This window comes from Mauremys mutica, chromosome 6, assembly GCF_020497125.1.
Source record: "Mauremys mutica isolate MM-2020 ecotype Southern chromosome 6, ASM2049712v1, whole genome shotgun sequence".
Lineage (NCBI taxonomy): Eukaryota > Metazoa > Chordata > Testudines > Geoemydidae > Mauremys > Mauremys mutica.
In genome coordinates this window covers 67425172-67450785 of record NC_059077.1, presented here as the reverse complement: position 1 = coordinate 67450785, position 25614 = coordinate 67425172, and the positions used below count along the sequence as shown (strand labels likewise).

The window sequence follows — 25614 nt, the reverse complement described above, 5'->3', positions numbered from 1 at the left end:
GTGTGGGGTGCAGGCTCCAGCCAGGCAACGCTTACCTGAGGTGGCTTCCAGAAGTGGCCGGCATGTCTGGCTCCTAGGTGGAGGGGCCAGGGGGCTCTGCGCACTGCCCGCGCCTGCAAGTGCTGCCCCCGCAGCTCTCATTGGCCGCGGTTTCCGGCTAATGGGAGCTGCAGAGCTGGCGCTTGGGGCAGGGGCAGCGCATGGAGCCTCCCTGGCTGCCCTGCGCCTAGGAGCCAGACATGACGGCCGCTTCTGGGAGCCGTGTGGAGCCAGAGCAGGCAGGGAGCCTGCCTTAGTCCCGCTGTGCCGCCCATCGGATATTTAGCGGCCCAGTCAGTGGCGCTGACTGGTGTTGCCAGGGTCCCTTTTTGACCGGGCATTCTGGTCAAAAACTGGATGCCTGGCAACCCTAGAAGAATTGGGGTTGTGTAGTGTAGGTCCCCTCTTTTATTTTGTGCAGAAATTGGAAGGTGTACACTTAATGTGGCATGAGGCCTCATATTGAACAACAAGGAGAAAACAAAATATTGCATAGCTGCTCATTAAGTGAACACTGTTCATCCATTCCGTGCTCTGAATATGGCAGGGATTTTGTAGAAAAAAGTGTTCAATTACATGATCACACATGCACAAGGGAGCTGAATTAGAGTTGCACAAGCAACCTGAATTTGAGCATTCTTGAGTGCTTGATGCTGAACCTTTAATAATGTTCTTTTAATGTAATTTGTGTGTGTAATCATATAAAGTGGTAGTGGGTTGACTCTTTTTATCAGTGTAGGTTGGTGTTTTAGTAATACCTCATCTCCCTAGTGTAGTATCAACGATTTTAATGTCTTCCTGTTCTAGGTAGGCAGAAGTTGGCTACAATTATGGATTGGAAAAGAGTTGTTGTTTGGGTGGGGTGTGAGGGGAGAAGAAAAGGGGAGCAATAAATGAGCACTAGCTCTGTTTGGACCTTGCTAACCCTCCATTTTCATAGTTCTGTACTAGGATGATTGGCTGTAATGTCTCAGCTGAAGATACAAGCAGAAACTTGCTTGCATGGAAGAGTAAGACTCCAAGAACAAAATACAAACCTTCTCACTCTCCCTGGTCCTGTTTTCAGTTTCATTTTGCTCTCCTCGTCACCTAACCTCTCAACCTGGATGTCATTGTCAACTTCTTGCTCTTTTTCTGCCCTCTCCCACCCTCATGTTCAGGCTCTAAGCTTTATTACTTCTTTTTCCATTGCTTAAATCAATCCTTTCTGCTAAATCCTTATCCATACCTTGGTAATCCTACACTTCTACTCCTCTGTAGTCTTCCCCATATTTCACCTCTTCTCCATGTCCCCAGTACATCCAAAACACTGATGATGAATGAAGTCATCCTACTCTGTCACTGTTCCAAATGCATCACACCACTCCTTGATTTCATGCTGTCTTCCTGCCCAATTCAAGCTCCACATTTTACCTTCACGATTACACAACTATTTCCTGCTTATATTGCTACTTGAACTTCCTCCCATGCTTACTCCATCCATCCTCTCTCCTAATTGCTCCCTTTGTCGCCTTCTCTCATTCATGGCTTCATGCGTTCTTTCATGATTGGAACTGCACCGTTATTCTTTCATCAGGTACCCTTATGTGTGGAAAGTCTTCCACTTCTTGTTCATCAAAGTGCAATTTCTTCTCTCGCCTTTTTCAATTTTTTCCTTAGGACCCTTTTCTTTCTCAAAGCCTTTCAGTTTGATCTCCTTACTGACATTCTCCTTGCACAGTCTGGCATTTAAAATTAGTTAGCCAAAGTATGATTAGATTGCAAGCTCCTGAAGGCAGGGATCTTGTCTTTAACATGTGTTTTAAGTTCACAATGTGCAGTACACTTAGAGTGCTCCATAAATTACATCCTGAAAGCTATGTTAAAAGAATGTTCAGGCTGACAAATCAAGCATATGAAAGTTAGGAAATGCCAGAATTAAGGTTGCCTGTGCATCCCTAGTTCAGCTCCCTTGTGCACATACCCAATGTGCATTTTCCACATAGGAAACCAGGAATAGAAACAAAAGTTTAATGGACAATTTATGAGATAAATATGAGGGTGTGTAACCCACACATACTTTGATAAAGACAAAATTAGGAACACAGCCCAAGTGAACAAATCTAAAAGTTTAGACTTCGCTCAACTTGAGAAACTGCAGGAGAGGATAAATTGTTACAAAATAACTATTAAATTATATAAAGGGACAATAAATCTGGAGTAATTTTGTTGATATCAATCGAGTTGCTTTGGATTTATACTGGCATAATAGCAACATCTGGCAAAATGGTTTTGGGACCACAGTCAGGGGAAAAAAAAAGATGGTGTTAGAATAGCAAATTGAAAAGCTTCAAAACCAGATCTGTGCAAATATAAGAGAAAAGTACAAGACTTCTGGGGAGTCCTCCCACACAAGAAACAATCTGGGATCTTCAGTAAAGACAATCACAAATTTGTTTGAGAAGGATATTAAAAGAAGATTCCAGATTCCCTTAAACATCAAGAGATGTTACAGGAATTCCTTAAGGAAAAGTAATCAGAAGAACAGTGGTACAGTGGAACCCTTTCTGTGGAGTAGATGATTATGACACAGATAGAGTTAATTTTGTCTGGGAGACAAAGGGTCCCTTTTGTTTATGTGAAACTGGTGATGCAGGCAAGAAAAAGGGAATTCTGTCAATGAAATAAGCCTTTCAAACCACAAACATCCTGAAGCTCTTCTGTATCCCATAGAATTACAAGTTCTGTACTGTAATAATGTAAATTGTATCCTTTTAGAGGCATAGACTTTGCAGATACTTACTAAATGAAATGAAACCAGGGGATTTGGGGTTGACTTGAACTGTGCTTTAGTAGATATAGATTTGAATTGTGTTGGTAGCAACTCTATTGTTAAGGCTGCACTGTTTTGCACTTGTGGCAGGTCTAAAATCCCTCTGCTTCAAAGTTTAATGATTTAATTTATTCTCCAAATTTGGCACAATAATTTTTTGGAAGACAAATGAATTTTCCACATAATGTTGCAGAAAAATATGTACTAACCTTTGCAGACTAAATATACTGTAATGCTCCCTTTTTAAAATGAAGCTCTATTTTCCTCATATTTCTATGGGTTGAGCTACCTAGAGAATAACAGTCTCTACAAACTCCAGATTTCTCCCGCACATTCTCATAGTGTTTTGGTCTTAGCCTACTTTTGAACTTTTAAATTAAGACACAAGAGTTCTGTTTATTTATCATTACTTCATTGAGTTTCGCCATTATTATTCAACAAAACTGCTCAGACCCTTCACCTAATTCAGTTTTCTGAAGCTATTAGCTTGGTTCCTTCATGAGAGCCATTATATCAGTGAAGAATGAAATTGAAAATGTTTCTGTTTTTCATCAAAATGTCATTTTTCTGGCCATCTGGAAATCTCCTCTTCCCAATAGTCTATAGCTCCTGTTTCTGACGTTACAAACTTCAAATGTATAGCATTTTAGGTATAGAATCTCTATTGCTGGTGCTGGACTGAATCTTGCCTGGCCTGAGTCTTGGGCCAGGGTGGTAACTTAATGGAGAGTCTACATTGGGGAAGAGGGAGGAAAGTTTGCAGAGGCAGGCTAAGTGTGATGGCTCTGGTGAACTATGAAGAAACCAGGCTTGGGGAATTAACTCTGTTTTCTGTACATGACTGTACAGAGCACCCCTAAAAATCCTGAATACAAACAGTATTTAAAATTTCTAAAATTCTGTGAGAGTAAGAGCCTGTATTTAGTATTGTCAGGATGGTAAGGGAACTGTTTTTCATATTCATTTTGAATAAATTAAGTTAATAGAATATTAGGATTGGAAGGGACCTCAGGAGGTCATCTAGTCCAGCCCCCTGCTCAAAGCAGGACCAATCCCCAGACAGATTTTTGCTCCAGATCCCTAAATATCCCCCTCAAAGATTGAACTCACAACCCTGGGTTTAGCAGGCCAATACTCAAACCACAGAAATCCCTCCCCTCACATGACCCTTCCTAAAGTTCCCTCCAGTGACTAGTTCTGGCATGGTGGGACCCACAACAAGGCAATAATCAATTCTCTTTCAATAGCCATTCCCACCTCCCCAAGTCTTCTGTCTTAGTGGTGGTAATGGGTAGGAGAAGGGATAATTGGGACTTCTGCATAGATATACGATTGATTAACTCTGAGCCCTCCCAGACTGCTCAATCCACCGGGGTCAAGTTTCCTCCCCAGACTCACTCAGGAAGGTGGGGCTACTCCCCCAGCCCTGTCAGGAGAGGGAACAGGGCAACTCCCTAGGCCCAGTGGAGGGAAAGGGGAGGGGTCATGCTGGGAGCAGGGAGAGAGTCTGCGCTGCTCAGCAGGCCTGACCAGGGGCTGGGCTGGTATTGGGGGCACAGACTGAGGCTGGCCCCAGAACGAAGTGGTTCGGAGGGTGGCACAGGCAGGGCTGATCCATACCTGGTGAGCTGGGGACAGAGGGTGTTGAAGAGTCAGAGAAGTGGTGGTGGGGGCTGGTTGTTCATGCCCCACCCCAAGCCTCACAGGGTGGGCGGGACAGCGGGGGATGGAGAGGCTGAGGGCTCAGCCGAGTGCTAGTCCATCATTTAACAGTAAGGCATTCCCTCGTCCACCCTCTGACTTCACCACCTCAACCAAGCTTCACAATCATCATCGCTGTGAACAGTATTAAATTGTTTCTTTAAAACTTATACTCTATCTATCTGTCTGTCTGTCTAGTAGACTAGTTTATAATATATAAAATTTCCCTGGAACCTAACTCCCCCTATTTACATTAATTCTTATGGGGAAATTGGATTCGCTTAACATCATTTCACTTAAAGTCGCATTTTTCAGGAACATAACTACAACGTTAAGCAAGGAGTTACTATACCCTATTGTGTATTGTAGTGCTGCTCTTTGCCTCTTGCTGCTGTAGAATATCCAGTTTTTATAGTTTTACTAAAAGTGTGTGGAATTGTTTCCAATTCCTCTGTGGAAAATCAGCAAACATCAAACTCCTTCAAACTCGAGCACTGCTTGTCTTTCTCAAAAGCTTCTTATTTATCTCTAATGTGTTGATACTTAATATAGTAAATACAGAGGATTCTGCTGTCAAAGTAAAATGTGCCAATATCTTCATTTCTGCCTTAGCACAAACAACATTACTTAGCCTACAAAGTTTTCTTTTAAAACTCTCACGAAAAAATAATCTAAAGCCCAAACTCTTCACTGTACATGGTAACATAATTTTTTACTTAGTTTTTTTAAAGCTGGTACTTTATCAGGAATAGAATAGTTAATAATGGACACCACTGTTATCTCTCAGACTGGGAGGCTGTCATATTCTATCCTGTACCTCTGTAACTTCCTGTAATATATTTCAGCATGCAGTAAGGTAACCTCCAAAATATGTAGCAAATGCCCCCATAATTGATAGCTGGCATTTTCCCACTATACACAGCAACTGTTATTTGTATCAAGGCAAATAGCATTATAAGACCATTTAATTGGTCTGTCATACACACAGATGTAACCTTGGTTGGCTCTGAAGCTCACAAGCTGCATAATGTTAGTATTAGTTAATATCCCAGTAAAAAAATTCTTGAATAAATTCAGATTATGTGAAATCCTGTCCATAAAATTAATTTATACTATATTACCTAATTTACAAAATGTTGTTTGTTTCTCTTTTAGAGATCAATTTCAAAGCATTTTTAAAAAAAATTACATTTCTGAAGCCCAGTTGTTTCTCCACTCCATTAATTTAGTTATTTACACACAATATAATTTGGATGTTGTCTCATCACTGGCCTTTCACTCTTTTTTGGGGGGTGGTGGTGGTGTCTCACACAAGTGTGTATGCATGCAAGTGTGTTAACCTCCTGATTTACTAAAGAAACACACATCATTAGTTGCACATTCTTATAGGAGACTCTGGTTCAATGGTGTTTTGTTCAGTTTATGTATCTCGTGTTACTAACCTGAATTACAAAAGGAACACTGTTCTGAAGAATGATTTGAACCAGATTATGGTAACTATTAAGTCTAAAAAGGAGTTGGTGGAACATATGGGTCACAAATTTGGGAAAAATACTGGGGAGATATGCAGGTAGGAAACTGTTGGCTTCTATAACCATTTAGCTTTATGCTTTATAAAGCTTGTGCAAGACTATTCAAAATAAGATGACCCAGAATCATAGGATTTCTGAACTTTCAGATCAGAGGCAGATTTTATAGTTCACATGTGAAAATACTAAAGGGAGTATGCACATTATGAGTATTTTTATCTGCAGCAAGCTCATCACTGTCCAGGAAAGACACCCATTGCTTCGTGAAAGCAGTTTCCAGTTAGCGAGAGTCAAATATTTATCTTATCACAAGAGATGCTCAGAGCAGAGCGAGATCAGTTCACATCTACCTGTGAACAAGCTTCAAAGAGCATCTCTAGACAATAGGTTTGAAAGGGGGTGGCTAATGAACAGCTTCTAACATCACAGAGGCCTCCCTGCTATTAGAGTTTTGTTTTATATTAAGAAATTGCTTTTAAAATGGCTTTTAAAATATTTTTTGCTAATATAGATAAATGGGAAACAGTCAAAACTATTCAAAAATAGCAAAGAGTCTTGTGGCACCTTATAGACTAACAGACGTTTGGGAGCATGAGCTTTCGTGAGTGAATACCCAATTCACCCATGAAAGCTCATGCTCCCAAACGTCTGTTAGTCTATAAGGTGCCACAAGACTCTTAGTCTGGATCTGTAAAAGCAGCAAACACGGCTACCCCTCTGATACTATTCAAAAATAGTCAGTTTAGTAACATTTTCCAACACTTTTTAAAAATCATTTTGCCTAATCCACCATGACCCGGCAGAACGTGTTTAACCTGCACTTGCAGAAACCATTACAAATTTATTTTTAAAATCAGTGCCTGAACCTGGATAAAAATCCAATGGATAAGGCAAGAGCTACGTGAGCATGAAGTTCTCCCTTGGAAAAAAAATGTTTGAAATGGAGAGGTGTATGCACCCTATCACTTCTTCCTGAAGAGTTCTCAGTGGCAGAGAAATTGAAAGCAGGTTGGCATGTTGGTTGTCAGGGAATTAAGAGTGAAAGAGGAATGGATTTGGGAGATTCTAATGCTATGTTCACTTATGTTAAACTCTCTAGTTTTGTTACACCTTAATGGCTCTTTTTTTAAAGGTTTTTTTTGGGGGAAGGCAGATTAGCATTGTATATTGTTAATATTGTTGCAAGCATTGTAGGGCATTTTGGGAAGGGTTAAAGCTGTGAGTGAGTGTGGAATGGAAGATTTTTTTTCAGGTTGTGAGAGGCCAGAGGGAGAAGAAGGAAGAGAACAGAGAACAGGTTAATTTAACATTGTAGCTAGCTAGCTTAGTTTAATAATAAGATGCTAACTTTAGCCAGCTTAAGGCCATAGCATATATTTAATTTTTGGTTGTTTGTTAAGAAAGAGAGGGGCTTAGGGTTTGTTTTTTTTTGTGATTAGTTGTAAAAAAGAAGGATTTAGCTGAATGGAGGCAGCTTAAAATAAACAAGCAGCAAAGAATCCTGTGGCACCTTATAGACTAACAGACGTTTTGGAGCATGAGCTTTCGTGGGTGAATACCCACTTCGTCGGATGCAAGTGGCATCCGACGAAGTGGGTATTCACCCACGAAAGCTCATGCTCCAAAACGTCTGTAGGTCTATAAGGTGCCACAGGATTCTTTGCTGCTTTTACAGATCCAGACCAACACGGCTACCCCTCTGATACTAAAATAAACAAGACAGCGAAGGCCAACATGGGGGAAAACAAAGTTTTGCCAGTGTGTTTGGGGCCGGTGTGTTTTGAAAAAGTTAAGGAGACCACAGAAAGCCGGTTTGTACTGGTACAAAGAGCACGAGGAACAAAGGTCACGGAACAAAACACCCCTGAAGAAACCCTGGACTTAAAAACCCTCCTAAAAGCTGGAGCAATTTGGAGATCAACAGCGGACCTTGGACTACCTGGGCCTAGGACAGAACTCCCATCCACCCTTCCTGCTCTTCTTATGTTACACCCAGGCTTGGCCAGCCTTGGGCAAAGCATGTGTGAGTATGAAAGTGGGTTAGGGCTGGGGTACTAATGCTTTCTTGCTTCCTTTCTTGACATGGGAGCAGTCCCAACACTCACCGCTGTTATTTTATTATTTTATTAATAAAGCTTTAAAACTTAGACCCTTGGTGTGTTTCATCATCTCCTCCCCAACAATCCTGTGGCCTCAGCCTGATCACCTGACGCCTCAGGCAAATTGGTAACAAAAATCTGTCACAGTTTCTATAAGTATTTATTTGTGCTATGTGATTGGCTTGGGGAATGTCTGTAAATATTAAACATTATTAAAGTGCTTCTCTCTTTGAACATGTACCCTGCAAATTAAGGCCTACTTATTTATTTAGGTGAATATTTGTAAATATTAAACAGTGTTAATTTAAAGATCTCTGCTTGAACATGCACTGTGCAAATTGAGACTTGGCTGGTTATCAGCCTCTGGGGAAAGCGGCTCTGCCTATAAAGGTAAAGACCATCAAGGGCCTTGATTCTATGCTACTTTAGCTCACTTTTGCACAGGTAGAGGGAGTTCATGTTAGGATATGTGTGTTGTTTCTAAGGTTGGGAAGAGGGAAAGATTCTAGGCAGAAGCTCCACAGTGCATGGGGGGAGGGGAACAGAGAGGGAGAGCTTTTGAGAAACTGTTTCTGTTATTGTAATAAAGTTCCTTGTTCAATGTCAGAAAAAAAGTGACTGTATTTCTTCCTATTGTTGTGCAGCAGTGTGTGAACAGAGTTCTATGAGAGGGTTAACTAAATAGGAGGTGTGAATTTCTGACAGGCTCAACAATGAAAAAACCAGACGGCTGATCAAAAAAGAAGTGATTGAAGTTTTAAAATTTATTTTAACTCTCATAACTCTTAAAACTGCATTATGAGCTTTTGGGGTCTGACTTATTATTTTTGAGTGCTTGGGGTTAGCTATACTGTATCTGGAGTGAGAGGGGCGGGCACTGGGCTGAAGTAGCTTCTGGAGAGAGACTCTGTCGTTATTGCTTGGCCTGAGAGAGAAGATTCTTTTCTGTTCCCTGCTCTTGCCTGCTCCATCCCCAGAGATACCTAGTCCACTGCACAGGCAGACACAGTATAATCCCTTGTTTTGCTGATTTGGATGCTTGGTCTGACTTTGCTAGTACCACTGAGTAAATAAAACAAAAAAAAAAACCCAGCAACAACAACCTCTCTAGAGCCAATAAACAATGTCCGATGTGAAAATGTAGTGAATTCCCAAAAGTGCAGGAATGTGAATGTATTAAAATATAATATTTTATTGTATTTTTAAAGGAGCAATTTCCTTTTCTTAAAAAATAAAATCAGGTATTTTCTGAATGTTCCACTTGTCATTTTGTTTAGCCAGTAGAAACCTGCCTTTCTGGTTTATAAAGTCATTTTGCTAAAATATAAAGCAAAGTGTTATGACTCATTTGAACAGTTCTTTGTTTTATCTTGAAAGCATTGCCGATGGTATTTTCAAATAAACTTGTGCTACTGTGAGTTTCCCTCTAAGAATGCAGGCCTCTAGCAAGTCTGATCGTAATGGAAGGTAGATTGTATAATTTTTGCAGTTTCGTACACCATGGGTGTAATCCTGCTGGCACTCCCTGATAGAGTTTTGTGCTCCAGAACTGTTGCACTGACAATTTTATCAGCGACAGCTATTGCCTCACATTTTGTAAAGTGGGCTGCATGGTAGCGTTCCCTACAAACTAAGTTTAGCATGAGGTGCTATAATGCTACTGAGGCTGCTCGTTTTACATCACAAGGCCATGTGCCTCTCTCAGCTACTCTGTATATTGCCAACCTCAGGCATTAAAAAATCACAAGTCTGGCCTCAAAATATCATGAGATTGACTTAAAATATCGTGCAATTTAAAAAAACATTTTGGATTCTTTTTATTATCTTCTGGTTGCTAAGGCTTTAGCACTTCATATTTTTAAGATTTCCTCTTAAACCCTGGGGGCTAGAAACTTACTTTGTTTGAATGAAAATTGAGATTCTCACATAATCACTTGACACCAGGAATTGACGTTTTAAGAAAAACAATATATTGTGAGACTCATGATAAAATAACAAGAGTGGGTAATGCTAACTACTAGTAATACAATTCATATGCAACTCCTGATTCACAAATCAACATATGCTTCCCTGACTTTGTCTTTGTGATTTCACTAAGATGTCTTCAGTGCTATTCTTTTTGAGGATTGACAGACAAAGGTTTGAAAAGCTCATTCAGTCTGAATTTTTGTTGCAATTAAGAGAGTGCATTTAAAATATGGTTTTGTTCTGAAAAGTGTTTATGTAAAAGTGGCATCTTCTTTCACAACAGAGCTGGTACTGGGTGTATTGTGAGCCATACCTGCCAACTAATGACAAAAATGTGTTTGTGCTGCTTTTTACATTTGTTAGCTCTGCAGTGCTGGCACAGCTGAGAGATCACTGTAGCTGGTCTCTCTTCATCCTGGTGCATCAGCAACAGAATTGCTTTGCTAAATTCCAACTACAGAGCCAGTCACTTATACTTGTGCAACTCACTGAAGACAGGGTACACTGAGGGCATAGTTTATAGAAAATGGTGTTGCGCAGGTGCCGCTGAAGGTCTGATTTGGCCTGCAGAACCTTTATTATTTTTGAGACTGTGTGGGACTGAGAAAAGCTAGCTTGATGCTCCAAGCACAGGATGATGGGTTGCTGTACATTCCCTGGTTCAGCCTCAGTCCCCCTGCTGACTACTCCCTATATGCTCATTCTTGAAAACACGAAGGGTTTGATGCAGGATCCAAAGTGGTGCAGCAGGACAGTGCTACTAAGGCTTCTGCCCCACCTCATCTTGGAAGAAGGAAATGTGTACACTGAGCATCCTTCATGCAGACCCTGTCCTGCAGATCCTGGGGAATGATTCCCCATCTCCACCTAGTGGATAGGGGAGGAGAACTCTCAATCAGTGCAGCTAGGGCAGCTTTATGCAGTGTTATGTCATGACATGCCGCCTGTCAACATAAATACTGTGATGGGGAGGAATATTAACTGAACCATGTAATGATAGTATAAATTAGTGGCTGTTTATGTCCTCCCTCAGCTTAGCATTACAATTCAGATATAGTGGATAGATTATTACATATCATTACTGTTCATCTGTAAAATGGAAAGTATTGGAGCCTGCCATTTCAGCCAAGTCAGGTGTCGAACATTTAAACATAACCCTGGAACTGCATTGGCCCTTGAATCTAGGAGGTGAAAGGTAGTGTAAAGCTGCCTTTGGCTGCCCCTGTCCCCATTCCTGTGCTAAACTCAGCTCTGCTCCAATAGAGTTCATAGCCAGGGACTCCAAACTAGTGTAAGAGTGCAGGAGAAGGTATAAGTTACACCACATTAGACTCTCTCAAGACCTATGTAGACTCATATCTCAGTTGGTCCAGAATCAATAATATCTTCCAGTGTGGACCAGGCTTCATAGATTAACCATATCTTTTTTTCAGGCGATGTTATGAATCTAAAATGACGACTGTATCTTTGCCAATGGCTTACTCTTTTGGTGTCATTCATATCACTTGCTGTAGTGTCAAATTACAGGCCAAACAAAACAGTTATCAAAATCCTACAAACACTGAAATAAATCTATAAGGCTCAAAAGAACCAGATGCATTGTGACAGCCTCTAAGCTCATCTTTCAAGGACCCCCAGTTTCTCCCAACAGTCCACGAAGGAACTATTCTCTACATGCTTGTTGAAGAGGCTGTTTTAGTCAAAAGCTGGTTTACAAGCTCAACAAACTGTGCCTGTATGGATTTCCTGCTGTCAGGGCCGGTGCAAGGAAGTTTCACACCCTAGGCGAAACTTCCACCTTGCACCCCCCACCCTCAGCCCTGCGGCAGCTCCCTGCCCCCCCTTCCACCTTGAGGCGCCCCCCTCATGGCAGCTCCCTCCCCTGGGGAGCCGTGCGGTACCTCCCCACCCCAGCTCACCTCTGCTCTGTGTCCTCCTCGAGCATGCTGCCCCCGCTCTAATTCTCCTCCCAGGCTTGCGGCGCCAAACAGCTGATTGGCGCTGCAAGCCTGGGAGGCGGGAGAAGTGGAGCAGCGACCGCGCGCTTGGGGAGGAACTGCTGTAAAAAAAAAAATTGGGGGCACCGCTTTTTGGCACCCCCAAATCTTGGCGCCCTAGGCAACCGCCTAGTTCGCCATAATGGTAGCACCGGCCCTGCCTGCTGTACAGCAGCTCTGTACCTTTTATAACTTCAGTACCGAGTTTGAACTTTTGCAATGGTTCAGTTCCAAATTGAATCATTTGTAAGATCATCAGAACAGGGTCTGTCTTTTTGTTATGTTTGTACAGTGCCTAGCACAACTGGGTTCTGGTCTACTGCTGGGGTCCCTAAGAAGTACCACAGTATAAATAAATCATCATCATCATCAAACTTTCAGCTATCAAGATAATTTTGTCTGGTATGAAAGACAGATAATGAGATAGCATCTACCTCTTCTAGTTGACATCTATACCACTACTTTGAATAAGAACTGACACTATCAGAAAGAAAAGGAGGTAGAATAATTGTTTCTTCAATTTGTTTCCTTGCTGCCTGCAATTTAATCTAATTTTTACGTTTTTCTGTCTGCAATCCTTCTTGAACTTCATTCCATATATTTCAATAGGAATATAGCCACTGAGCCAGATTCTTAATTCACATCAGTTCTACAGCTGTCAACCCCTCCACTTACATAGTGGAGTTACTCCTATTTTACACTGCTGAATGTGACATCAGGATAACTATATTTATGCACTTTATCCAAGACAAGGGCAATAGGATTTAATGTATTTCAGTTTAATTCAATAATTTGTCCTTTAAACATTCTTTATACTTCATGATTTTCTGTACACATTGTTATATTGATAGGGCAGTTTTTAATAAGCTGTCCAAAATGGCTAGTCACTGAATTTTACTGTACATCCTGAGAGAGAATATGATTCTACTTACTTGTCTCTAGTAAGTTGATAGATAAGGCGGATGAGGTAATATCTTTGGTTGGCCAACTTCTGTTGGTGTGAGAGACAAAGTTGCAAGCTTACACAGAGCTTGAGTTTGTCCCTTTCACCAACAGAAGTTCCTCCAGTCAAAGATATTACCACACCCACCTTGCCTCTCTGATATCCTGGCACTGACACAGCTACAGTTAATTGAGTGGTTATAATTATTCCTTGTGAAGGTATTATCCAATAAATTTTGCCCTTTTCCTACTGTGCATTTTTCAGAACTGATCTTGGTTTAGGAAAATCTATCTATCTATCATCATAAATCAAAATCAGTTTATTTATATTTGTATTTGCTAAATAGTCTGGAAAAAATCAGCCTATGAGTCATTAGTGAAATGTTTGCTTTTACTAATTGGTATTCTTTAGTTCTAGTGTTTGATTAGTCACCGAAGTCACACTGTATTGTCCCTAGTCCTTGATTGAATGACTAAATGTATAGGAATACTGAACAAAACATGGTCAAACTGAAAAGCCATCTTGAAAATGAATGAATGTATGTTTATGAACACTGTTTCTTCAATATACTACCAGCTGTACTCAGAAGCAAAGCTGGTGAAAGGCAGGCTATTATCAAATTAATCTGCAATTTCAAGTAAGGATGAGATTGAGTATTTTTTTTTAAACTGATTTTGTTTTTAGTTGTTCCTTTATGTCTCTCAGACTTTTCATTATAAAGAAATATTTGGGATGAAAGCAGAAAGGGCCAGTTCCTGAGGGCCAGTTATAACTTGGCATTGGCTTCAAAGATTTCAGACCTGAAGGCTTGATTGTGTGTGTTGTTTAGTGTTTGCATTTTAAATAGTTGTGCAAGGAACTGTCTTTTGTGCACAAGTAGGAGAAGAATGGTGTACTTGCCATGGATCAGTATCATTTAGGGAAAATGTTTAGATAGAACAGGTGACTAAAACCCCATTTTCACTAATTTGTCATATTTTCCTGGATGTATTTTATTTAGGGCTATCAATTAATCACAGTTAACTCACGCGATTAACTCAAAAAAAAGTAATTGAGATTAAAAAAATTAATTGTGATTAATTGCGGTTTTGATTGCACTGTTAAATAATAGAATACCGATTGAAATTTATTAAATATTTTTGGAAGTTTTTCTACATTTTCAAATATACTGATTTAAATTACAACACAGAATACAAAGTGTCCAGTGCTCACTTTTGTATTATTGTTTATATTACAAATATTTGCACTGTAAAAATGATGAAAGAAATAGTATTCACCTCATACAAGTACTGTAATGCAATCTCTTTATCATGAAAGTGAAATTTACAAATGTAGATTTTTTTTTACATAGCTGCACTCAAAAACAAAACAATGTAAAACTTTAGAGCCTACAAGTCCACTCAATCCTACTTCTTATTCAGCCAATCACTAAGACAAACAAGTTTGTTTACATTTAGAAGAGATAATGCTGTCCACTTCTTATTTACAATGTCACCTGAAAGTGAGAACAGGCATTGCATGGCACTTTTGTAGCCGGTATTGCAAGGTATTTATGTGCCAGATATACTAAACATTCATATGCCCCTTCATGCTTCGGCCACCATTCCAGAGGACGTGCTTCCATGCTGATGACACTTGTTAAAAAAAAAATTGTTAATTACATTTTGAGTGAACTCCTTGGGGGAGAATTATATGTCTCCTACTCTGTTTTACCCACATTCTGCCATACATTTCGTGTTACAGCAATCTCAGATGATGACCCAGCACATGTTGTTCGTTTTAAGAACTCTTTCACGCAGATTTGACAAAACGCAAAGAAGGTAGCAATGTAAGATTTCTAAAGATAGCTACAGCACTCATCCCAAGGTTTAAGAATCTAAATGCCTTCCAAAATCTGAGAGGGACAAGGTGTGGAGCTTTCAGAAGTTTTAAAAGAGCAACACTCTGTTGCGGAAACTACAGAACCCAAGCCACCAAAAAAGAAAATCAGCCTTCTGCTGGTGGCATCTGACTCAGGTGATGAAAGTGAACGTGCGTCGGTCTGCACTGCTTTGGATCGTTATTGAGCAGAACCCGTCACCAGCATGGACGCATGTCCTCTGGAATGGTGGTTGAAGATGAAGGGACATATGAATCTTTAGCACATCTGGCATGTAATTATCTTGCAACGCTGGCTACAACAGTGCCATTCAAACACCTGTTCTCACTTTTAGGTGACCTTGTAAACAAGAAGCAGACAGCATTATCTCCTGCAAATGTAAACAAACTTGTTTGTCTGAGTGATTGGCTGAACAAGAAGTAGGACTGAGTGGACTTGTAGGCTCTAAAATTTGATATGGTTTTATTTTTGAATGTGGGGGGGGGTTTGTACATAATTCTACATTTGTAAGGTCAACTTTCATGATAAAGAGATTGCATTACAGTACTTGTATGAAGTGAATTGAAAAATACTATTTATTTTGTTTTTTACAGCAGAAATATTTGTAATAAAAATAAATATAAAGTGAACACTGTACACTTTGTATTCTGTGTTGTAATTGAAATCAATATATTTGAAAACGTAGAAAACATCCACAAATATTTAAATAAATGGTATTAAATTATTGTTTAACAATTCGATTAATCACAATTAATTTTTTTAATCGGTTGACAGCCCTAATTTTATTAAAATATTAAACCTGGTAATGTAGAAATAATAAATATATACAGTCAGTTCTTTTAATAGTTTTAGCATTGTCTCACCTTATCCCAGAAATGTCCCCTCCTGTCTCCCAGATACAAATTTCCTCATTCAAAACCAAACCCCACCATATTTCAAAAGAGAGAGAATCTCATTTAGCTAGCCCCAGTCTTTCTGGACAGATTGCTGCTGATGTTGCACATCTGACCAATCAGTAATTCGAGATCTTCCGCACTAGGTATGAGACAGCATGTAAATAAAAGGCCTTTAAATATCAATGAGCATCTACCACGCCAACACCACAACAATGAAGCAGCAATTTGAGCCACCTCCCTAATATTGTGTTTAAATATTAGTGTAGACCTTAAATGATGCAACAACACTCCAGAACACAATGGGGTTATTTAGATTCAGAACGTTGGATTGGGCCCATTTCTACTTTTAAAAATATTTTTAAATAAAAGGAACAAAAAGAAGCCTTCTTCACACAGAATAATAGAGCACCTTATGGTTCATAATTTACACATTAAGGGCAACATTTTCTTTAGATATGCAGTGGCAGAGCTTGACTGAGAGATCCACGCTTGAAGGGAGCACAAGATCTTAGAACTGAAATCTGTCATGTGGATCAGAGAACAGATTTGTGCCATGAATACAGATGTCTAAGAAAACTCATAGGTTTATTAACATACATAAACATAGTTTAGGAAGCATGTTTATAACAATTACCAAATGTTCAATATTGTCTACAAAATAATTGATTAAATGTATGTAAGATTAAATTGAAATTTTTTCTAGTTGTAGCTGAGGCTTTCGTTGAAGACAACTTGAATTGTTTCTAATCAATAAAACTGCCACCTCTTTTAGACGAGGCTAACTGAATGCATGAATACCACTGTGCATAGCTGACAAAGACAGAACACTTTTGTGAAAAGACTCTGTAAATTCTTTCCCACAGAAGTCAACGAAAGGGTCAGTTGTCCTGGGCTACGTATTCCGTCACTTAAACCTCGTGGAGATAGATTACTTTGGACTGCGTTACTGTGACAGAAGTCATCAGACGGTGAGTAAAAGACACAGCAGATTGGATTTCCCAGTTGTAAATTTTACCTTGTTGGTGACTTTTCTCAGTGGTGTGCTTGGCTGCCATACCTTCAATATGTCATGAAAAAATAAGATTTCCAGTAGCAGTTTCTTTAATTTGCCTGTTGAGAGGACCTATTTTTGTGTTTCTGTAGAAAGGGCCTTTTTCTGTTCTCACTGAAGTTAGCGGAATTTTAGCTATTGACTTAAATGGGAGCAGAAATGTGACAACAGAAAATAAAATTTAAAAAGATGTTGCAAATGACCAGTAGTAAAATGCTGTATATAAAAAGTACTATTTGAATTCTTCCTGTTAAACTAAACAAACAAGTGCTTAGCCCATGATATTTCCCTGAATCGGAATTCTGTTTGGAAGTGAACCTGTTGTGACTAATTCCTGGATTGGCTAGAGCTGGGGGAACGTTGGGGGGTGGGGGCAATAGTAGCAGTGTTTGCAGGCATGGCACAAATTGTTTAATTCAGGGCCACTTCCTGGATCACTGTTTTAGAGTGATGTTACTTATTTGGAGGAGGCTTTTGGCTGCCAGGATATATTGACTTGTAGCTGCTTATCCCCTGAGAAGAAGGGTATATGATAATGACCTTTGGACTCCACATGAACTGGCTCTTTTTTGAGGTCGATGGGGTTGGTGGTGATCTTTTTGATAGGTGTTCTACATACACAGAGTAGAGACAGCCCTTCCCCCAAAGAGCTTACAATCTGAATAGATCAGTCAAGAGAGAGCCTTCGTATTATCTTCATTTTACAAAGAGACTAAGGCCTGGTCTACATTTAAAAGTTTTGCCAGAATAACTGCATTGATGAGGAGTGTGAAAAAATCATACCCCTAAATGACATAGTCATGCCAGCCAAAGCCCTGGTGTAGATGCAGTTATACTGGCAAAAAAAAAGTCATTTTGACAGTATAGCTTATTTCGTTCGGGGAACTGGTATAAATTATACCAGCAATGGTAACTTTTTGCCAGTATGAGCGGCATTGCTGGTAGAAGGGAGTTATTCTAGTATAGATGAGGCATAAGTGGCTTGTCCTAAATGACAGAGAGAGTCTGTAACAGGGCCAGGAATTGAACCCAAGTGTCATGAGTCCTAGTTGAGCACCTTAATAAGACCACCAGCCTTTCTCTCTAGTTAATGACTAGCTAGTTAATTTAGAATTTTAAAAATGCAGGTAACCTCAACTGTTTCAGGGACAGGGGAAATCTCTGTTAAATGAATAATTGCAGAACCCCATCAGCTCTCCTCAAAACAATCAGGGCAGATTTTTTTCTCTCTCACACTAGTGTAAATGAGGAGTAACTCCAGTGAGCTCATTACGGTTACACCTGTATAAAACCTGTGTAGGTGAGAAGGAAAATCAGGCTCTCATGTCTTTGCTAGTTTGTGATTCATAGTGAAATGCTGTTCAGTGAATGGCCAATATAAAGGAAAAACTCCATGAAGTAAATGAGACCTTGCATAAAACAGTAAATGAAAAAATTCTAATGTTTCACAGACCTGTTAAAGGTATAACACTAGGGACAGGCATGGGAGTGTTGGGGGTGATTAGTTCTGCACTGCCATGCAAGAGACCTACATTTGAGTCTTCTAGTGTCTCATTTTGAGAGCCCCAGATGTCAAATGGATCTATTTGCTAATTTATTTGAAAACTCTACTTAATGGGAAACGCTCCAAAATAAATATCTGATAGAAAAATGTGTGCCTCTTGTTAACACATTACTATCAGAAAGGAATATTCTAGCTTCTGATCTGATGGGGTTTTAGAGTATTCTTTAATTAACAGTTTAATGAGCAAAACAGTTCAGATGAAATAAGATCACACACACACACACACTCTTTAAAACATGCAACAAAATCTCTTTTTCTTAAAACTTGAAACATATCTTTTTACTGAGGTTTGAAAAGGTATGTTTAACTATTTCCTCCCATTATTTTTTATTTTTACATATATAAAAATAAACAAACAAAAACACCCCCCACCACCAACTCTGTTAAAATAATATTATTTAATTTGCAAAGTCAAGCACTTGAAAATTAGGAAATGCCACCTTTATGGTTACCCATGCAACCTTTAAACTGCCACCTTGTGTATCCATCCTATGAACTGAGTAAGACAGACATCCAGTGGAAAAAGTAGCATGCTGTCATGTAATTGAAGACTGTATCATAATGCAAACACACAAGAGGGCTGAACTAAGGATGCGCAGACAACTGTAAATCTGGCATTCCCTAAATTTCGAGTGCTTGATTCTTTCCAGCAATGAAGGGTCATAAGTCATCAGGAGGGGACCATTGGAGCAGCATGATGGTGAAAGCCATTCTTGGAGCATTTATGGGGAACCACCAGGTTTTAGAAGCTTTAGGGGCTAGCAGCTCAAACCCGATGAGTCATAGTACACTGAATTAACCACAACTGAGGGCAAGTCTACACTACAGTGCTACATCGGCACAGCTGCACTACGTCTGGTGAAGACGCGCTATGCTGATGGGAGAGCACTCTTCTGTCAGCATAATTACTCCACCTCCATGAGAGGTGGAAACTATGTTGGCAACGGAGCATCTCCCACCAACGTAGCACCAGTGTGGACAGTGCTTAAATTGATGTAACTTGCATTGCTCTGGGGGGTGTATTTTTCACACTGCTGAGTGACATAAGTTATATCAACTTAAGCAGTAGTGTAGACCAGGCTTGAAAAAGAAGGCTATGCTGGTTAAAGAACTAGCCTGTTTTAGAAGGAAGTGAAAGCAGCTTTAAAAAACAACTCCTCAATATAACACAAATGGAGAAATGGGAAGTTGATAGCAATGAATATAAAATAGAAGCTAGGAATGGTAGAAAATTGACAAGGGAAGAAAAAGGACACTAGGTGAACCTATGTCCAGAAGAGTTACAGATAATATGTATTTTTAAATCTACCAGGAACAAAAGGCACACTGTCAGTGGTATTGGTCCATTGCCAAATGGAAATGGTAGAAGCGTCAATAATAATGCAGAAAAGGCAGAATTGCTCAGTAAATATTGCTGTTTTGTACTTGGGGAAAAAGGCAGATGTCTTATTTATATCATATGTTGATGATGAAATGCTCTCCATTGCAACAATAACTAAGGAAGATGTTAAACAGTAGCTGTTTAAGTTAGACATTTTAAAATCAGCAGGTCCAGATAACTTGCATTCAAGAGCTTTAAAAGAGCAAGGATCTCTCTGGATCTTTAATGTTAATGTTTAATAAGTCTTCTAACACTGGGGAAGTTCCTAGGATTGTCAGCTATCCAGGAGTTTCCAGGAATTAAACATTAATCTTTAATTAAAGATTACGTCATGTGATGAAACCTCCAGGAATACGTCCAACCAAAATTGGCAACCCTAGAAGTTCCAGAGGGCTGGAAGTTGCTAATGTTTGCTATTACATAATAAGGGTAAAGTGGATGATCCAGGTAATAGTAGACCTGTTAGCCTGACATCAATTCTGGGCAAAGTAAGGCTGATATGGGTCTTGATTAATAAAAATATTAAAGGAGAGTAATATAATTAGTGCCAATCAGCACTGGTTTATGGATAATAAATCTTGTCAAACTACTTAATATCCTGTTGGATTGATAGAAGTAATAGTGTCTAATAGACTTCTGTAAGACATTTAACATGGTACCACATGACATTTTGATTAAGAAACTAAAATGATACACGATTAGAAGGGCATATTAAACGGCTTAAAAATTGGCTAACTGATAGGTCTCAAAATGTATTTGTAAATGGACAATCCTCAGCAAGCAGATGTGTTTCTAGTGTCGCCCTGCAGGAATTGGCTCTTGGCCCTATGCCATTTAATATTTTTATCAAGGACCTGGAAGATGATATAAAATCATTACTGATAAAGTTTGCAGATGACACAAAAATTAGGAGAATGGTAAAATGTATTAGAGAAGTGTTCTCCTCATTAGAATGATCTGGAATGCTTGATAAACTGGGTGCAAGCTAACAGTGTGAATTGCATACCGCTAAATATAAAGTCATACATTTAGGAACAAAGAATGTAGGCCATATTTGCTGGATGGGGGACTCTTATCCTGGGAAGCAGTGACTCTGAAAAGTATTTTTGAGGGGCGTATCATGGTGGATTATCTGATGAACATGAGCTCCTGGAGTCATACTGTGACCAGAAGGGCTAATGCAATCCTTGGATGTTTATATCGGGGAATATTGAGTAGGAGAAGGGAGGTTTTACTACCTCTGTATTTGGCACTGGTGCCACTGCTCCTGGAATGCTATAGCGAGTTCTGGTGTCCACACTTCAAGTGTGAAACTCCAAGAGCTCAATCTATGTAGTTTATCAAAGAGAAAGTTAAAAAATGATTTGATCACAGTCTATAAATAACTACATGGGGAACAGAAATTCAGTAATAAAGGGCTCTTCAATTCAGCAAACTAAGGTATAACTTGAGCCAATTGCTGAAAGTTGAAGCTAGACAAATTTAGACTAGAACTAAGTGCAGTTTTTATCAATGAGTGTAATTAACCATTGGAACAATTTATAAAGGATTCTGCTGGAGTCTCCATAACTGGACATTTTAAAATAAGATTGGATTATGTTTCTAAAAGATATGCTCTGGTTCAATCACAGCTATGGGACATGAAGCAGGATTTAATTCAGGAAAGCCTGGGGCTTGTGTTATGCAGCAAGTTAGACGAGATGATTGCAGTGGTCCCTTCTGGCTTTTAAAGCTCTGAATCTCTGAATTAGAACAAAAATTTGTGTGCTATAGCATTGCAGTGACCCCATGTGAGACAAAGATTACAATTTCATAGTAATCTGAGCTGCATGACTAGAGCACCAGATGCCTTGTGGACTGGCAGGGGACAAGCCTACCGATTCCAGTCACTTCATTGATTGACACCACAGCAAATGAAAAAATTTCAACCTAGTTAATGTTTTGTTTCAAACAGGTTCTGAGCGTTTGACCAAGATTTGACCCTACACAGAAACCTGGCATTAAACTTGAAAAAAATACTTTTTACATTCATTTAAAGAAAGGTAGTTAGGAAATAATATGCACTGGACAGATGGAATTTACTGCACACTCTCCACATTGCTTTGCTTGTGTTTAACCTAGAATAGCTTAAATATACATAATGGAGCCACATATTAAAATCCAAGTTAAGAATCAGTAGCATATGCTCCAACCCGCCAGTGGTTCAAAAGAAGGTATTGGGGTTTGTTTTTTTTAAGCTGAGAATATTAGCAGTCCTGTATTTAGGCTTGATCTGCACTTAAAAGTTAGGTTGACATATAGCTACGTGGGCCCGGGGCATGAAAAATCCACACCCCTGAGTGACGCAGCTATGTCAAAGGATGAATGCTTCCGTCAACCCACCTGAGGTGGTGTTTCCACAGGTCTTTGCCAGCATAGCTACAGCACAATAGCTATGCCAATATAGTTCCTGTTGTGTAGAATGACCTTAGACTTGATGGCCAGTAGGACCTTTGTAACCAACTATGAATGGGTTTTGGTGTTTGGTGACTGAAGCCTAAATTATTTGACAATTTGACATATTGTTTATAACTACATATGGATTTAGATGAAATCTGGGTCTGAATACACCCAGATGTTATGGCTGTTCATAATTGAAAGCCCAGATCAGAATTTAAATTTTATGGTAATTATCTCTGTACCCAATACCCAGCAGCATTCAGTGGGAGTCTGTCCATTTTATTTAGTTGCTTTATCTTTTTTGAAAATCTGGCCCATTGTGATGCAAATTCCTCCATCATTTACACCCAAGTGACCCCTGCATTTTTTTTTAATTTTACTGTTCCTGAGTCCAATCCTGAAAATTCTTACTCATCATAGTATTACCATTGGTGTCAGTGAGGAGACTTGGATGAGTAACTGTACTTAGGTCACAATCAGGCCCTCTCTGTGCCTCTGATTTAACTCTGACCCTATTCTCAGATCCTTACATTGATTTCCTAACTCCATGAAAGCAAAACGTCTTGCAGGATGTACAGTTGGTGTGGATGTGTGTGAGAGGGAGACTGAGGGGGTCACTGGGTTTGGGTCACTGGCTGCCTTGCTCCCAACAGACCAGGTGGAGCCTGGCCAAGTCCAGAAAGAGGGAGGGCACAGACAGGGGTGCGGCTACCACAGGAAGATAGGGCCCATCTCAGGGGGCCAAGCTCTTCTACCACAGGGAGCCACTGTGTGACACAGCCACCATGCTGCCGGTGCTGAACCCGCACCCAAGGGAGAGTCAGGGACAGTGGAGTAGAGAGGGGAAGTTGGGATGTCTGGGATGGGAAGGGGGTGTCGGGGTGGGCGCTCTGCCTGGGGAGCAGGGCAGAGTGGGGAAGTGGCGGTGGATTTTCTTCCTGGGAAGCAGGGTGAGTCAGGGGCAACGGGGTGAGGTCAGGGTATCAGGAATAGGAAAGGGAGTCAGGGTGGGTGCTCTGCATGGGGAGCGAGGGGAGCTACTGGGGGAGGGGCAATTGGCTCCAGGCTGGGAAGGGGGGTCCAAGCAGTTTGTGTCTCTCTCGCCAGGGGTAGCTGCTCCTGGCTCTGACTTGACCACCCTGCTTCCTATCTGCTCCCAGCCTGATCTCAGGTGCCATGGTGGCTGTTCCAGCCTCTCCAGGTCCTGCTCTGACCTCTACCCCCAGAGGCTGCGGAGCCCGAATCACCAGTATGGCCATCACAGCACCTGCCCCAGAGGTAGAGGAAGTTGTGACTGGCACTGCTGGTGATATGCACGGTATATGGAAGATTGCTGCAAGGCTGCATGTGTACGCGATTTATAGAAATTGTTAGTGAGAAGTAAAGGGCCAAAACATGTTTATCCGCTCAATACCTTTGAATAAGATAGAGGTGAGGTAGCCATAAAAGTATTAAGGGGTCACATCCCCCAAAGCATCCTTGTAATTCCAGCACTGCCAGTGACCCATTCCCCTCTGGGATCACTACCTGGCGCAGGAACTCCTCCAACTCTTGGGGTGGGAGAATAGAGCAAATGAGCCAGGCCTGGGCAAGTCTCTTGTGCCTCTCTTGACTCATCACAAGGACCAAGCAGCCCATCACACCCTCGAGGATAACAGCCTTTGCATGTTACTAATGAACATGGTTTTATAGCACAAGTGATAGCAGTCTATTCTGCAATGGTGAAGGTTCCTGTTGTTGGCCCATAGCAGGGGAGGAGTTATACCAAATGTAACCAAATTTATTTATGTCCTTTTCCTTAAAAACAAAACAAACAAAAAACAACGCCACACCATCTAGGAGCTCCAATAGGATGTTTGAACAAATTTATCAAGTGATTTGTTTGTTTTTCTTCCCTCTCACTGTAAACTTAAGAAGGTTTCTATTTTTGGAGGGTTATTGAGGTATAGCCACTGCAAGATTTCTTATTTTGTTTAGGAAGTTTTATCATAGTGTCAGATGTGTTATCTGTATTCTCCTGAAGCTATCAGTTTTAACTGAATAGGGTTGATATGAGCTTGTGTACATAGTTCTGTAGTCTGCACCAGCTGGAGTGTAAATTTGAATGCACACCAGTGTTTTGCGCAATAACTGGCCTATGTGGACGTTGCTGGCGTGCACTAAAAGTTCCCTAGTGTTTGTTACTGTAATCCTATTTCAAACAGTACTACATGAAAATGCACGTGGGCCATTAAGTGCGACACGCTGGTGTTAGAGTTTCCATCCCAGCAGGTGTGGACTAATGCACCAGGTGGGACAAGCCCTGTGAGCAATAAGAGTCAAGCTCAGGACTGCCAGCTTTAGCTGAGATTCCTAGTTAGCATCTGTAATAAAGTACAGCTGATTGAACGGACATAGTGGTTCTTGTAACTCTGAGTGTAAGGCAGTATTCAACAGCTATTGCTGAATGTGAACGTGACCGTGTCATTCCTCTACTATGACACCTTCCTCGGAGAAGATGTATAGGAACACACTTGTCAAGATAATATTTTTCTCTACTCTGGGTTATAGTTTTTCATTTACAGATTGCAGACTGCAATACTTCAGATTTTTATAGTAATACGTATAACCACCGCCAACAAATTACTCAGGCTTCCTTCTGTGTTTTACCGATATAGAAGAAAAAGTGAATTTCCTTTGGATTGGGCCCTAAATTCATTGTGCCCAATAGTTAACATAATTGTTTGTAATTCACGCATACTGAATTTGGGGAAAACAGTAATGTATAAATGTATAAATTGAAGTTAACCATTAATAGCTTGCCATGGTAAATGACTAATTTTCATATCTATTCTCACAGTACTGGCTGGATCCTGCAAAGACCCTTGCAGAACATAAGGAATTGATAAACAGTATGTATTTCACTTGAACCTCATAAACAGTTACTTGAAGATGAAGAGACAGAGGACACCATATGTGCAGAGTAGTGGGTCTTGATTTCTGAGGCATGACAGATTCATAGTTTCCTGAGCTGTAATAAATATTACAGTTAATAGCCATGTCAAAATTACATACATTGATTGAATGTAATTTCTTTCTCTTACTTAAGGATGTTTCTGTGATTAACCTTTGCTTAGAATAAAAGAAGCACTGGTATATGGTATAGTTCTTACTTGTATAATTTAGAATTGTACTGGCTTTGATTTCTCTGCCTTGCTAAGTGATGTGAATGATATTTTCCTTCTACAAGTGGAAAAATATTGCCTCTTAGGTCCATATTCAAAAATTTGCCCAGTTTTTTTTATGAATTATATATTGGTGTCATTCTTTAGATATC

At 40.1% G+C, this 25614-nt stretch overlaps 1 protein-coding gene across 1 annotated transcript in view; it reads left to right on the top strand.

Moving 5' to 3' along the window:
- The window catches only part of EPB41L4A (erythrocyte membrane protein band 4.1 like 4A), a 198938-nt gene that overhangs the window by 66563 nt on the left and 106761 nt on the right, over positions 1 to 25614 (top strand). The window contains exons 3-4 of the mRNA XM_045020531.1: positions 16727 to 16831; positions 25138 to 25189. Of these exons, the coding sequence (XP_044876466.1) occupies positions 16727 to 16831; positions 25138 to 25189 (157 nt within the window). The remainder of the gene's footprint in view (positions 1 to 16726; positions 16832 to 25137; positions 25190 to 25614) is intronic.